The sequence below is a fragment of the Lissotriton helveticus genome, chromosome 4_2 (genome assembly GCF_964261635.1).
Source record: "Lissotriton helveticus chromosome 4_2, aLisHel1.1, whole genome shotgun sequence".
NCBI lineage: Eukaryota > Metazoa > Chordata > Amphibia > Caudata > Salamandridae > Lissotriton > Lissotriton helveticus.
In genome coordinates, this window is record NC_136064.1 from 136,677,334 (window position 1) to 136,691,419 (window position 14,086).

General features: G+C 46.8%; 1 protein-coding gene across 1 annotated transcript in view; it reads left to right on the top strand.

The window, feature by feature from the left end:
- LOC144752265 (nicotinamide N-methyltransferase-like) overlaps window positions 1-11,927 on the top strand; it is a 34,832-nt gene extending 22,905 nt beyond the window's left edge. Inside the window, exon 3 of the mRNA XM_078640276.1 lies at window positions 11,305-11,927. Within this exon, the coding sequence (XP_078496402.1) occupies window positions 11,305-11,740 (436 nt within the window). The 3' untranslated portion in view covers window positions 11,741-11,927. The remainder of the gene's footprint in view (window positions 1-11,304) is intronic.
- The last annotated feature ends 2,159 nt before the right edge of the window (window positions 11,928-14,086 follow it).

Consider the following 14,086-nt stretch of genomic DNA (forward strand, 5'->3'; position numbering starts at 1 on the left):
CAGTAGAACTCACTCTAACCAGAAGCCATATACAGGAGACCTAGGATGCTTAGGAGGGAAGGAAGGACAAGCACATAACATAACAGAGCACCTTTGAAGGCGCACACAGGATACTCTCTCAGGGATGACATAGAACATCAAACAATAACTTCCAACAGGCCAGCGTCCTTTTCTGGGTCAAAGGCGCCCAAAGTCTCAATGTCAGGACAGGCCGCAGGGAGCCATAAACAAACCTACACGTGGCAGCTGCCCACGAAGTGCTGGGCAGCTGAAGGGCCAAGGATGGGCCAACATGATGGAGCCTCACAGGCTCGGGAGGATTGCGCCAAATGGGGGGGAGCCCCTCTGGGCTCGGGAAGCCAGGGACACGTGGGAGCCATCTCGGGCTCGAAAACAGGATGGTGGGCGGAGCTTCGCCGGCTCGTAAGAACATGGGCCAAGGTGGAGCCTCTCGGGCTCGTGGGTGAACTGGGGTAGGAGCCTCTCCGGGCTCGAGGGGAGATGGAGCTTCTCGGGGCTCCGGACATCGTGGGAGCCTCGCTGGGCTCGGGGAATCGTGGGAGCCCCACTGGGCTCGGAGCAGCAGCAGGATAGGGCGGAGTCCCTCTCGGGGGACTCGGTTTTCAATCGGAGCCTCTGGGGGCTCGAGGATCACGGGAGGAGTCCCCCTCGGGGGATTGGGGCCAAGCCGGGGCAAGCGGGGTCCCACTCGGGGGACTCTGCATCACTGGGGGCCCCACGGGCCTCTAAACCCATTTCTGCTCAAGCCGGAGAGGAGGGGCGGCCACCGACAATGTGGCCCGACGCCCCGCCTCCCCTTCAGGAGCACTCACCGGTCTGGATGCGCCGGTCGCTGCTGCGCTGGCTCCCTCTTGCTCGCCGGGGCTCCCTCTCGCTCCTGAGGGCCCCGGGGGGGGGGGGGAAACAGCAGTCTTCTGGCAAGCAGGGGCGCGGAGTAGACTCCCGCCGCCCCCTTCCTCCTCGCCTCACTCGCCAGCCGGCTCACAAGCTCCCCGGGCCGCCGTCCAATCACAGCGCGGCCCGGGGAGACGTCAAAAGCCAAGCCCGGGCCGCCATCCAATCACAGCGCGGCCCGGGGGACGGCTTCACGGAGGGGTCCCGGGCCGGCGGCGGTGACTCTGGAAAATGACGAGGGCCAGGCCCCCCTCGAGAATGGGGGCAATAGCGAGGTAGGCACTCGCGGGGGAGGTAGAACCTCCAAAGAACAGGGCAATTGCCGGGTGGCCCCGGCTTGTTGAAGGTAGCGCTCACAGCGCTAGTGCCACGACGGATGCGCTCCAAAAGCGCTAAAAGGACAGAATGAAGTGCTCTAAGCGCTAGGGTCAGAGGAAAGCACTTCCAAGCGCTCGGGGTCTAGGAAAAGCGCTCCCAAGCGCTTAGATGGAAAACTAGCAAAGTCCAGAGCAGTCCAGGAGCTCAGGAGGAGCACAGCAGCTCCTAGCAGGGAAAGAGGGCCCCTAGCAGTTCAGGAGCAGGGCAGGGCCCAGGGAGGCCAGCCAACCCTGAGCCAACGCAGCAGCAGCCCCTGGCAGGGTTCCAGTCAGGACCAGCAGGAAAGAGAGAGCGAAGAGGGCACACCCTCCTTTTATACAGGAGATCCCTTTGTCTAAAAAGGGGCAGGCAGGATGAGAACCAGCTAGAACTGGTTATAAGGAATTTCTTCTTACTGGCCAGGCTAGGACACCAGACGCACCCCAGGTGGGTGGAGCCAGCATTGTGGGGGGACAGCCCAGACCCATACAGGATACAGGCACAGCCCCTCCCTCACTTCATCCAATCACACGCCAGCATACTTACTGCACACACACACCGATGTCTGGAAGTGGCACTTCTCTTTTAGGCACACCCACGTCGCATACATCATCTTACAGCATTCAATCACACGAGTCCATACATACCAGACTCGAGCTGGTACCCCTCCTGCACCAGGGACTATCAGGGACCCACACATTCCCCATGCATTCCTATGGGAGGGCAGTCCTCACCCATCTACACGCACTCAGAGTGGGAATCACCATCCCCAGGTCACATTTAGCAAGGGGTGGACCCGCCAGAAGGGCCCAGTCCAACAGGCGTTTTATCCAGGGATTCTCGGGGATGGTAGCCCCTCTGACCCGACTCACGAGGAAAAACGAATATTTCAAGTGGACCAACGAGACACAAAATGCCTTCGACCAGTTGAAGGCCGCCTTTTCTGCAGCACCAGTGCTTTCTCATGCCAATCCTGACCTGCCTTTCATCGTGGAGGCAGACGCATCCAAAGCCGCATTGGGAGCAGTGCTGTCACAAAGAGAAGAAAACACTGGCCTGTTGCACCCCATTGCCTACATGTCGAGAAAACTCAGTCCGACGGAGAACAATTATATCGTTGCGGAAAAAGAACTACTGGCTATTCGTGATGCCTTCTTGGAATGGAGACATTGGTTGTTGGGGGCGAAACATCAAGTCACCGTATATACGATATGGACCACAGAAATCTGCAGTTCCTACGAGCAGCCAAACATTTAACACCTCAACAGTTGCGGTGGATGTTGTTTTTCGAGGAGTATCGTTTCGTAGTGACCTACAGACCCGGCACCCAAGACAGAAAAGCGGATGCTCTAACGAGGCAAGAAAATCCTACCCTGCACACCTCGACGCCCGTGCGAGCCATCATTGAACCCTCCAAAATCATAGGAGTTACCCAAACTCATGACTTTCTAACAAAAGTAAGAAACGGAGCTCAAACATGTGTGTGGAGAACCTGGTTAAGGCACCACCCTGAGTGGAAGATGAAACAGGGAATCCCGATGAGGGGAGCACAAGTGCTCATCCCTACTGCTTCCTTACGCCGAACAGTATTCTCATGGTGCCATGATGCTCCCTGCGCAGGACACATGGGATATGTAAAAACGCTCGATAAAGGCTTGAGACAATTCTGGTGGCCTTCTGTTAGGCCGGATCTCCGTCAATGGGTTACCGCATGCACGAAGTGCGCTCAGATGAAGGCAGATCGTCAACAACCACAGGGACTGCTGCAACCCATGCCCACTCTTGAGCTCCCATGGGAAAGGTTTTCCGTTGATTTTATAGTGGGACTTCCAAAAGATCAGTGGAAAATGGCCATAGTGGTAGTAGTTGATTACTTAACCAAAATGGGGCACTTCATTGCGTGTAATCAGGTCCCAACGGCAGGCCAGTTGGCACACATACTCCTTGTGAATGTCGTTAGGCTACACGGGCTCCCGAGAGACATAGTGTCAGATCGGGGAGCGCAATTCACAGCCCGATTCTGGAAAGCTTGGTGTTCAGAACTGCAAATCCAGTCGTCCTTGTCCACCAGTTTTCACCCTCAAACCGCCGGACAAACGGAGAGGCTGAATCAAATGCTGAAACAGTATCTCCGTTGTTACGTGCAAGAAAACACTGACTCATGGGTGGATTGGTTATGGGTGGCAGAAATCGCCTACAACAGCTCCCAACATTCCTCTATCTTGCATTCCCCCTTCCATAGCTCGTATGGATTTCACCCCTGGTTCACTCCCATGTTGTTGCCTAATGTCTGTACTAAGCTACCTGAGGTCAGAGAGAGGTTGTTACGTGTTCGCAAGGTTCTCCTGGCCACACGGAAGAACCTGACGAAAGTCAAGGCTCGCTACAAAAAGCAAGCGGACAAACACCATAGGCCTGGTCAGGTGTATAGGAAAGGGGACTTGGTGTGGTTGTCCACCAAACACATCAAGTTTAGGAAGCATAGCGTGTTCAACCTCCGGTTCATAGGGCCATACAGGGTGCTGGGACATGTTAATCCGGTGGCAGTGAGGTTGCATTTGCCAGCACGCTTTAGGATACACCCTGTGTTCCATGTATCTCTCCTGAAGCCCTCTCGCTGTCCTGTGCGCCGTGCCCCCCTGCCTATCTGGGTACAGCAGGAAAGGGAGTACGAGGTGCAGAGAGTGCTCGATTCCAAGTGGGTGCGGGGACGCCTGCACTATTTGATTTCATGGAAGGGATCACTGAAATAATATCGAGGGAGAGAATATCGACCAACAAAAATATTGTTGACAAAATATCGAGAGACAAAATATCGAGTTTCTATCTACAAACAGGTAAGTACAAAAATATCGAGTTAAAAATATCGTTTACAAAAATATAGTTGTAAAAATATCGACTTTAATAAAAACAATGTTTAATTACATTAATATAAAAAATTAATTACTAAAATATACTTAACAATACTTAAAATAACTTTAAATAATTAATGAAAGTAAAAAAAGAATATTTTTTTAATCATATTTCTTAAAACATATATATATATAGTAACAAAATTTAATTAAACAATAGCCAATATTATTAACGTTCAAATACAAAACAGTAAAAATTACTATTCCCACTCCAGTGGGTGCAACAGTAGGGAAAGCGTTGGATAGCGTAGGGGTTAAAATTACTATTCCCACTCCAAAGAGTGCAACAGTGGATATATGACGTTACAACGCAACTTTTACAACGCACTACCATTACAACGTAAGTATTGGTAAGTATATAATAATTTTTATAATTTAAAATATTTAAAATTAATTTAATATAATTTAATTTAATTTAATTTCATTAAATTAAATTAATGTAAATTTAATTTTACTTTATTCTTACACTGTACCCCTGTACCTCAAAAATCCAAAACTGACCCTAAACCCTAAAAAAAACCCTTTACCCAAAAACCCCAAACTGACCCTGAACCCTAAAAAGACCCCTTTACCCAAAAACTAAAAACTGACCCTGAACCCTAAAAATACCCCTTTACCCAAAAACTAAAAACTGACCCTGAACCCTAAAAATACCCCTTTACCCAAAAACTAAAAACTGACCCTGAACCCAAAAAATACCCCTTTACCCAAAAACTAAAAACTGACCATGAACCCTAAAAATACCCCTTTACCCAAAAACTAAAAACTGACCCTGAACCCTAAAAATACCCCTTTACCCAAAAACTAAAAACTGACCCTGAACCCTAAAAATACCCCTTTACCCAAAAACTAAAAACTGACCCTGAACCCTAAAAATACCCCTTTACCCAAAAACTAAAAACTGACCCTGAACCCTAAAAATACCCCTTTACCCAAAAACTAAAAACTGACCCTGAACCCTAAAAATACCCCTTTACCCAAAAACTAAAAACTGACCCTGAACCCTAAAAATACCCCTTTACCCAAAAACCAAAAACTGACCCTGAACCCTAAAAATACCCCTTTAATTTAACATAATTAGCAATTAATCAATTAAATTAAATTAATTACCAATTACATTTTAATTAATTAACAAATATTTTTTAATTAACAATTAATTAAATATTACTACCAATTATAAAATTTACATATTTAATTAATTATAATTAAATTACTTCCCACCCTATTCCCCTATAAACCCACAACCCGCTACAGGAAATACATTATTTAAATGTACACAATTAGCAATTGATCAATTAAATTAAATTAATTACCAATTAAATTTTAAATAATTAACAAATATTATTTAATTACCAATTAATTAAATATTACTACCAATTAATACATTTACATATTTAATTAATTATAATTAAATTACTTCCCACCCTATTCCCCTATAAACCCACAACCCGCTACAGGAAATAAATTATTTTAATTTACATAATTAGCAATTAATCAATTAAATTAAATTAATTACCAATTAAATTTTAAATAATTAACAAATATTATTTAATTACCAATTAATTAATTATTACTACCAATTAATAAATTTACATATTTAATTAATTATAATTAAATTACTTCCCACCCTATTCCCCTATAAACCCACAACCCGCTACAGAATAAAATTACACAATAATAAAAAAAAATCATTAATTAAAAATAATTATAACATAAAATGACACTTTTCACACATATTATAACATAAAAACACTATAAATAATTAAATATTATTTAAAAAACGATATTTTTTACTATCTAGATTATATACTTGGATATTTTCACTTTCTATATTATTTACAGTCGATATTACTTCACTTACCTTAAAAACGATATTTTGGCTGTCGATATTCTGTCCTGTCGATATTTTCTCCAAACGATATTTAAAACTCGATATTCTGTCCAAACGATATTTTGGAGTCGATATTATGTCTGTGCACCCATGGAAGGGCTATAGTCCGGAGGAGAATTCATGGGAGCCGGCTGGGTTGGTACATGCGCCCAGGTTGGTTGCCAGGTTCCATCGCTTATGTCCGGATCGTCCAGTGGCTGGTTCCGGCCCTTTGTGAAGGGGGATATACTGTCATGATCCACCGGGAAGGGTGTTCAACGACTCGAATCCCGTGATTCCACAATATCGGAATGACAACAAACTACGACTTCCGTCATGCTGAGGGGCCGTCAAGCAAGGTACGCACAGGACGTGCGCAACGAGTCATCAAATAGAGCCCCGGGGAAGAAGCTGTTGCCGATAATTCTGGATGTATCCTGGAGAACGGTTTGAGAGAGAGTGAAGAGGCGGTAAGAAAGCGGATTCTTTCTGCATCTGTTCTACTTTGCCGGCACTTCATCTCGAAGTCGGAGTTCACGCTGGGACGTGGAACTCTAAATGCACTTTGGTTTTCCTCTCGGCGGAGAGGAAGCAACCGGGCCGGGTGTGTGTGAAATACCTGGCTTCTCTTTGTTTGACTTTTTGTGTACACCGCGCAAGGGCGCGAACTGTTGGTTCTCATCGAATTTTTTCCTCTCGGCTGAGGGGAAGCCTCACCCGGCCACCTTTGTTTGTCGAGTGAGGGGCTGCCCTCACATGCACCTAGCAGCGAACTTGGCAAACCGAAGGATTGATTAGGAGTCTCTCAGGGTGGGAGAAAATAACTTACAAGCACGAGGAACTCTGGCGCATAGTCAGAAGACAGAGGCTCTGTTACCCCTCTGGTGACTTTATCTAACAACAACGACTATGGGTGTTTATCTGTTTATGGTGTGATCTATGAACACCAGGATTATGCAAGAACCCTTTCAGTTTCCGTTGTTCTTTACATTGCTTTTTCTTTCCTTTTACTTCACTTGTTTATTGTTTTTTGCCTGCTGTAGGAGACTCCAAGAGGGGTACAATCAGAGGGAATTACCTCCCCCATTGAGGATTGTATTTTATGCACATTAGGTAGGTGTAGCAAGTATACCGGTATATAGTATAGCCCTTCGTAGTTAGGGTTTTTCCTGAAACATGTTTGTGCTTTGTCATCCTTGCAGCTGGGTGGAGTGCCTGGTACCTCATCCTTGAGAGTCTACTACAGAACCAGTCACGTGTATTTTCCTTTACAGGTACGAGCGGGGGGTCTGCTGTCCCTACCTGTGAGGTAAAGAGCGTTAGAGAAGTGGGAGGGTTAGAAGTACCTGATAGGGTGGGTGTTCCTAAACTAGCTGTTCTTTGTCATTTCAGGTCTCCCTCCCTGCTGTCCCCTTCCTTTCCCTCCCCGGTTGGACACCCTCAGTAGTCTGTGTTTTCTACTTCAGACTCGGAGGCAGTTCAGATGGGGAGGTTATAGGTCTAGCAACACAGCCCCGAAGAGGCCAGAAAGCAGAGCCTGACAAGACCACTTAGCAATCCTAATCCCAATTTGGCCAGCAGCAATTTTAATGGGTGGATCTAAAGCTCCCTTGACCTAGTTCTGCCCAAAGAACCTACTTATAAAAAAATAGACAGAAAACATTTCCGTGGTTTTCCCCCAAGCTAAGGGACTTAAAGCAATCTTGCCGAAGACTAGAAAGAAGTTGGAGACAGAATTTCTCAGAGACTAGGAAGGTGGAATATAGGAAAGGAATCAGGCTATATAAATCAGAAATTAAAATTGCCCAAACCACATTCAATGAAGAGAAAATAAGCACTGTTGTGACCTCTCCCAAGGAGATTTTCCATATTGCAAATCACTTATCACCTTACCCTAAAAACTCTTGATAACAGAAGGACTTACACAATGTAATAATTTGGCAGCTTTTTTCCATAAAAAAATCTAAAATATTTGTACGTCCTTCCCTACCACAACACTCAAGCCTGTGGTGACTGGAATAGGAAGCTCTAATTCTATCCCCAAATGCACGTTAGAGCAATTTCCCCTCTTAGATGGTGATTCACCGGACCTGATCATCTCCAGAGTAACCTCAGGTTCTCCGTCGGACCCTGCTCCCCCGCAGCACCTCACCTTAGTCACTAATTCCATTCATCCGGTTATCCTTGATATTCTTAATTCTTCCATCACCTCAGGCATGGTACCCACAGCATGGAAATGTGCGATGGTTAGGGCCCAGTTGAAGAAATCCAATTTGGACCAATCCATTCTGGCCAACTATCACCCAATTCCCCTCCTCCATTGGCTGATAAGCTGATTGAGAAACACATCAACACCATTCTGGTTGACTATCTGGAATCCAACAACTTGTTGCATGATTCTCAAACAGGCTTTCGTCCCCAGCATGGGACGGAGACGGCCCTATTAATGGTAACGGAGGAGGCAAGGAGGTTACTGGACCAGGGAGGACAGCGGCAATCATCCTCCTGGACCTCAGTGCTGCTTTTGACACTGTTAATCATAACATCTTGGCCCATCGACTTAAAAGCATGGGAGTGTCAGGCACGGCGCTGACCTGGTTTTATTCCTTCCTCAGTAACCGTTTCTTCCAAGTCTTTGAAGGCGATGTGGTGTCCTACCGGTTGCCTCTTAGCTGTGGGGTTCCCCAGGGCTCTGCCCTGAGCCCCACGCTTTCAATATTTACATGAGTCCCCTGGCGGAGATTGTATATCCATTCGGCATTAAAATATTCTCCTATGCAGACGACACTCAGTTAGTGGTAGCATTAAATCACTCTGAGGGGTCGTCTAGCATCCTAAGACCTTGCCTAGAGTTGGTGGCCGAGTGGATGGAATTCTCCTGCCTCAAGCTTGCAGGGACAAAACTGAGATTATGTTCCTGGGCAACCCCCTGTCTTCCATCTCCGCCCTCCTGTGGCCGGTATGCCTTGGCCCTGCTCCACCTCCAAAGGCACAGATCAAGAGCCTTGGCATGTGGCTTGACAGCTTTCTCAATTTTAACCACCAGGCCACCAAGCTCTCAGCCACCCGTTATGGAGCAATGAAAATGCTGCGGACAATTATCCCCCTCCTTCCCTTCCAGGTGAGAAGAATTATGGTACAGACCCTCATACTCTCCTGCCTGGATTATGGGAATGCCCTATATCTTGGAGCTCCTCAATTCACCATCCACAAATTGCAACTCATTCCGAATTGCGCAGCTCGCCTGCTTCTCCAGAATCTGTGGTGGCAATCTGCAAAACCCGCACTGAGGAGTCTTCATTGGCTCCCTATTCCAGCCAGGTACAACGTTAGGTGCAAGACCTTAACATCAGGCTCCATCACATAGAAAGAACACAGAAGCCTAACCTTAGCATTCACATGGGGCATGGCATTTGCATAGGCACAACTTCAATATCAGGTCTAGAACATCAGGCAGGAATTTACGAGCACCTCCTGCAAGAAAATAGAACACCAGCCACACAATTTTAATATCAGGCCTGGCACTTCAGTAGAGGGACCTCCGGGCATTAACCACTAAACTTAGCTTGGGGCATAGGGCCTTCTCCTCAACATGGGGGCATTATTTACCAAGTCAGCACAAGCCTTGCGAGTGGCCAATAGGGCCCAGTCACAATTTTTCCAGGGGGGGGCGATCTCAGTCCCTCCGCCCGTCGACCCAAAACACCAGTCCTGGGGGCAGGCACCGACCCTGTGCCCCGGCACACCCCCAACCCACTCAGTCGAGCCCTCACTCACCGGGCTCCTGATGTCCTTGCGGGGTTATCCTTGGCGGTAGGGGCAGGCCCCATTCTGGTAATTATTTTAAACACGCCATAAGTGCCCCTACACGCGGAGTGGGCTCCCGCGGCGCTATTCACTCCGCAAAAGGGTGGGGTTGGGATCGATGTTTGTCTGGAAGTGCAGGAGTTCGGTGTTGGTTGAGATTCTGAGGGTGTTTCTGTGGATGATGGCGATTCCTACTCCTGGTCTGTTGGTGCGGTCCCTGTGGGTGATCTTGTAGCTATCCAGGATGGCTATGGCAACATCCGGTGCCGATAAGGTGTTCATCCAGGTATCCGTCAGTAAAGCGACATCTGGGGAGGATGAATCTAGCAGGTCCCAGAGTTTGACGGCATGCCTGTGGACGGAGCGTGTGTTGAGCAGTATGCATCTGAGATGGTTGTGGCCTGCCTTGGTAAGGGGTGCACGCCGGGTGGTGAAGCTGCAATTTTGGAAGGTGAAGAGTCCATGGGTGCGCTTCGGGGTGGCCTGGAAGCAGGTGATAGATATGCTGGCATTGAGTTTGTGGAGAAGGTTGGCATCAGAGCGGCGCCTGGTTTTGTGGTGCTCGTGGGGGCCAGGGGGTTTGGCGCTAGGCGTGGTCCAGGTGAGTACGGGTGCAGACGGGCTGCCATTAAAAAGGAGAGGTGGGAGGGAGGAGCAGCTGTGAGACGGGTGTGGGCAAATGGGTGAGCGATGGGGGCGGCACTGCAGGGGATGCAGCGGCGGGAATGCGAGCGGGAAGGAGGAGGGCGGGAGGGCAAGGGGCGGAATGCTCTAAGGACAGAGAAGTAAATAACAGTAAATAACAGAGAGTAACAGTCTTCATCAACTTCTTTATTGATACAAGTGCGGTCTTGTTGCACAAAGTTTTCAAGACAGAAAGTATTCCAAAGACCGGAAGTTTTGCATCTGAAGACGGCAACCCTTATATCTATGGTATGGTCAGAGCATCAGCATCTTCACTAACAAGCATGTGTTTCATATGTTGTTCATGGATGTTATTTAATATGTTTCCAAACTTCCACCACCTCTGATACACACATCTTAGGGAATGACTTGGGTGACAAATTGAAATTTGCTGTTGGCTATCAATTTGGTTTGCCAAAGTTTTCTTGGTTTGTTGGCATAGTGATACATTCTGTTTCTACTGCTTCTGCAGATACGCATTGCCTACATTTAGCAGTTTATAAAATCCTTCCTTAGACATCTATACTGATATTATAAATCAAGGTTACAACTTGGCTTTTAGTTCATATTCAGGAGATTGGCCCAAAGAAGTGGGTGATACCAAGTGTACAGCAGATACCGCTGGGGCCGCCATCCTGAAACTTTCTCTAACTGTTTGTTTGACCTGAATAACAGCCATGATGGTTAACATCATGTTACAAAACAGGTGCTAAACAGTAACTAAATCCTATTAATCATGTTACATATGTTTGTTTTTAGTGAAACATGGATTGAGAAGCAGAACATGGTACAACAAAAAATCAAACACGTTTGCAAATGTGATATCGACAGAAGTGACCCTTTGTCTCCAACTGTCCTGCCCCAGGCTGACTGTCTGCTCCTGGTGAGCTCTTTGGAGGTCTTCACCAAAGACAAGAAGACCTACTGCGATGGTTTGAAAAATCTGTCATCACTGTTGAAATGCGGAGGACACCTAATAATGATGGCAGCCCTCGAGGCAACATTTTACATGGTTGGCGATGTGAAGTTTCCTTATCTGTGCATCGATGAGGGGTTTCTGAGGAACGCCCTCACAGATGCTAGTTACGTCATAGAGGAGCATCACATTATTAATCGGAAAGTGCAATGTTTGTATGATGTCACAGATTACAGTAGTTTTATTATTGTAAAAGCACGCAAAGAAAGAGATATTTAATTTTCTGGTACATAAAGGGGTCAGCAGAGGGAATAGTGACAGATAGGTCAACTGTTTCCTCCATTAAATTTTCTCTGTTGCCTTTTTTACATTTTCTTTAAAGCAGTTATAAAATACTGGCAAAGGATACAAATGTTTCATAAGCAGGACACACAATGTTAAGTTACAATAAAGTATGCAAACATTACTCATGTGTCTGGACATAAATCCACTCAATAACTCTTGATGTGCTTCTATCTCATTGTCCGCCACAATCTTTCCGAAAACACTCTTTTCAAGTTTTGTGATCTTTTTAAGAATTATTGATAAGATCTGACTTCTCGTCTGACCACCGAGTGCAGTGAACTCATGTAATGAATTTGAGGAGCTGCACAGATCAGTTTCCCCTATGGATGGTGTTCACACAGTCTGTACAGTGAGTGAACATCACATAGTTAGAGATGTGTCTTCTCATTCTGTGCAGACCTTCGATTTGCAGTCAAGGGTTCTTGGCACTGTCGCCCGGAGTGGGCCTGCTTCGCGGTGGCTGGTGACCTTTGGAAGAAGATGGGGATAAATATCTACCATGAACTTTACTGAGTGAAGCAAGTTCCCCCATTGGTGTTTCTGGCTGGGTTTTTTCCTGAGACTTTTCTGAAAACATTTGGCCAAATAGAGTAATTTAGAGCACAATTGTCATGTAACTTTGTGCAAGAGTCATAGGTTGTTAAGGTGGATTCATGAAAGAATCCAGCACTCCGATGCATGATCCTGTGAGGAAGTTATGCTCTCCCACTGCAGAAATATTTGAGAAACGTTGGCAAAGGTAGGTACCTGAGACAAATAGGGACGCTTGCGTCTAGTCAGGATAAGGAGGTACTCTCCTAAAATACCCCCTGCTCAACCCCTTGGTAGCTTGGCACGAGCAGAGAGGCTTATCTCAGAGGCAGTGTGTAAAGCATTTGTGACCACATACAGTAGCCCAGTGACAACACTACAGATGGACACCACACAAGTTGTAGTATAAAAATAAGTATTCTTTATATACACTTATCACAAGACCACAAACAAAAAAAAATCCACAATACTGTACTTAAAATGGTAGAATTAATTTAGTTCTCTTTAGATGTTCAAATGCGACACTTTCAGTCAACGTACCTTAGGTTGCGTAACGCTATACAACTAAAGTGTTGCAGGGAAGGTGAAGCGTCGGTTGCTTACACGCAACAGTGATGCGTCAGTTCCCTACTGCTGCGTAGGGGATGGTGATGCATTGGTTCTTCTTTGTGAGGGGAGGTGATGTGTCGGTTTCTTACTGCGCTTCTGTGGTGATACGGCCCGCAACGCCGTTCTGCAATGAAGATCCGGTGCAAAGGTACAAAGATGGCGTCTTCTTCTAGGTGCGACACGATGCGGACCGCGACAGGTCCTGCGACCTGCTTTCCGGTGATGCAGCAGTGTCTGATATACTGTTTATCCTCTTCTCCCGCGATACAAGGCGGATAGCAGTGGAGCAAAGCCTTGGTGAAAATGTTTACCTTCAGACTTAAATGGAAGTAAAAAATTGGCAGAATACTGTAGCCGAAGACAATTCCGTGAGGTTGGACACCCCTTTCGCAAAGGACCACTGAAAAGGATTCACTGCTGTGGAGAAGAACGTAGCGGGAGATGCAGCAAAGTCAATCCCACCGGTGACGCAACTCGGGCTGATAGGCGAGCAGGTTGATCCCATTCTCCTCCTGGTTCTCTGAGCACTTTATGGCCAAATTATGTTTGTCTTCAGTTTATGAAAATGGCCCTCTGGGTACCCTTAGCACCACAACCAAGGGTCCAGAAGTGGTTGCAGACCACTTTGGGGTTCAGAACTCACCCAGTTGGTGTCCAGGTACGGGTTTAAGATAGTGGGAGCCTGTTATGTCCCTGTGTCTCTAAACAGGAGGGTAGCAAACTCGCCCTTGGAGTCACTTCTGGAGGTCCAGGGTGCAGATGAAGATGCAGGGGTCAACAGCAGGACTGGCCTCTGAGGGTTTGTTAGAAATGGAATCCCCACCTGGCTGAGGGTCGCACCCCAGTCCAGTAGGACCCCCACTCCCACGTAAAGGAAGGGAGGGGCCCTTCCTAAAACGACGCCTGCTCCCCTTAGTAGGATGGTAGCTAGAGCAGGCAGGCCTATTCCCTAGTTAGCGTGCCAAGCATTTCGGACTACATGTGATAGTAGAAGAGACCCACTACAAAATAGACAGGACACAGAGTTCTAGTAAAAATATAGGCTTCTTTACATAACTTTCTCGTTAGGTGAATATCCACACACTCCGCACAGTACCTCAAGACGAGGCCGTGGTTCTATTATCAAAGTTCGAGGCGCAC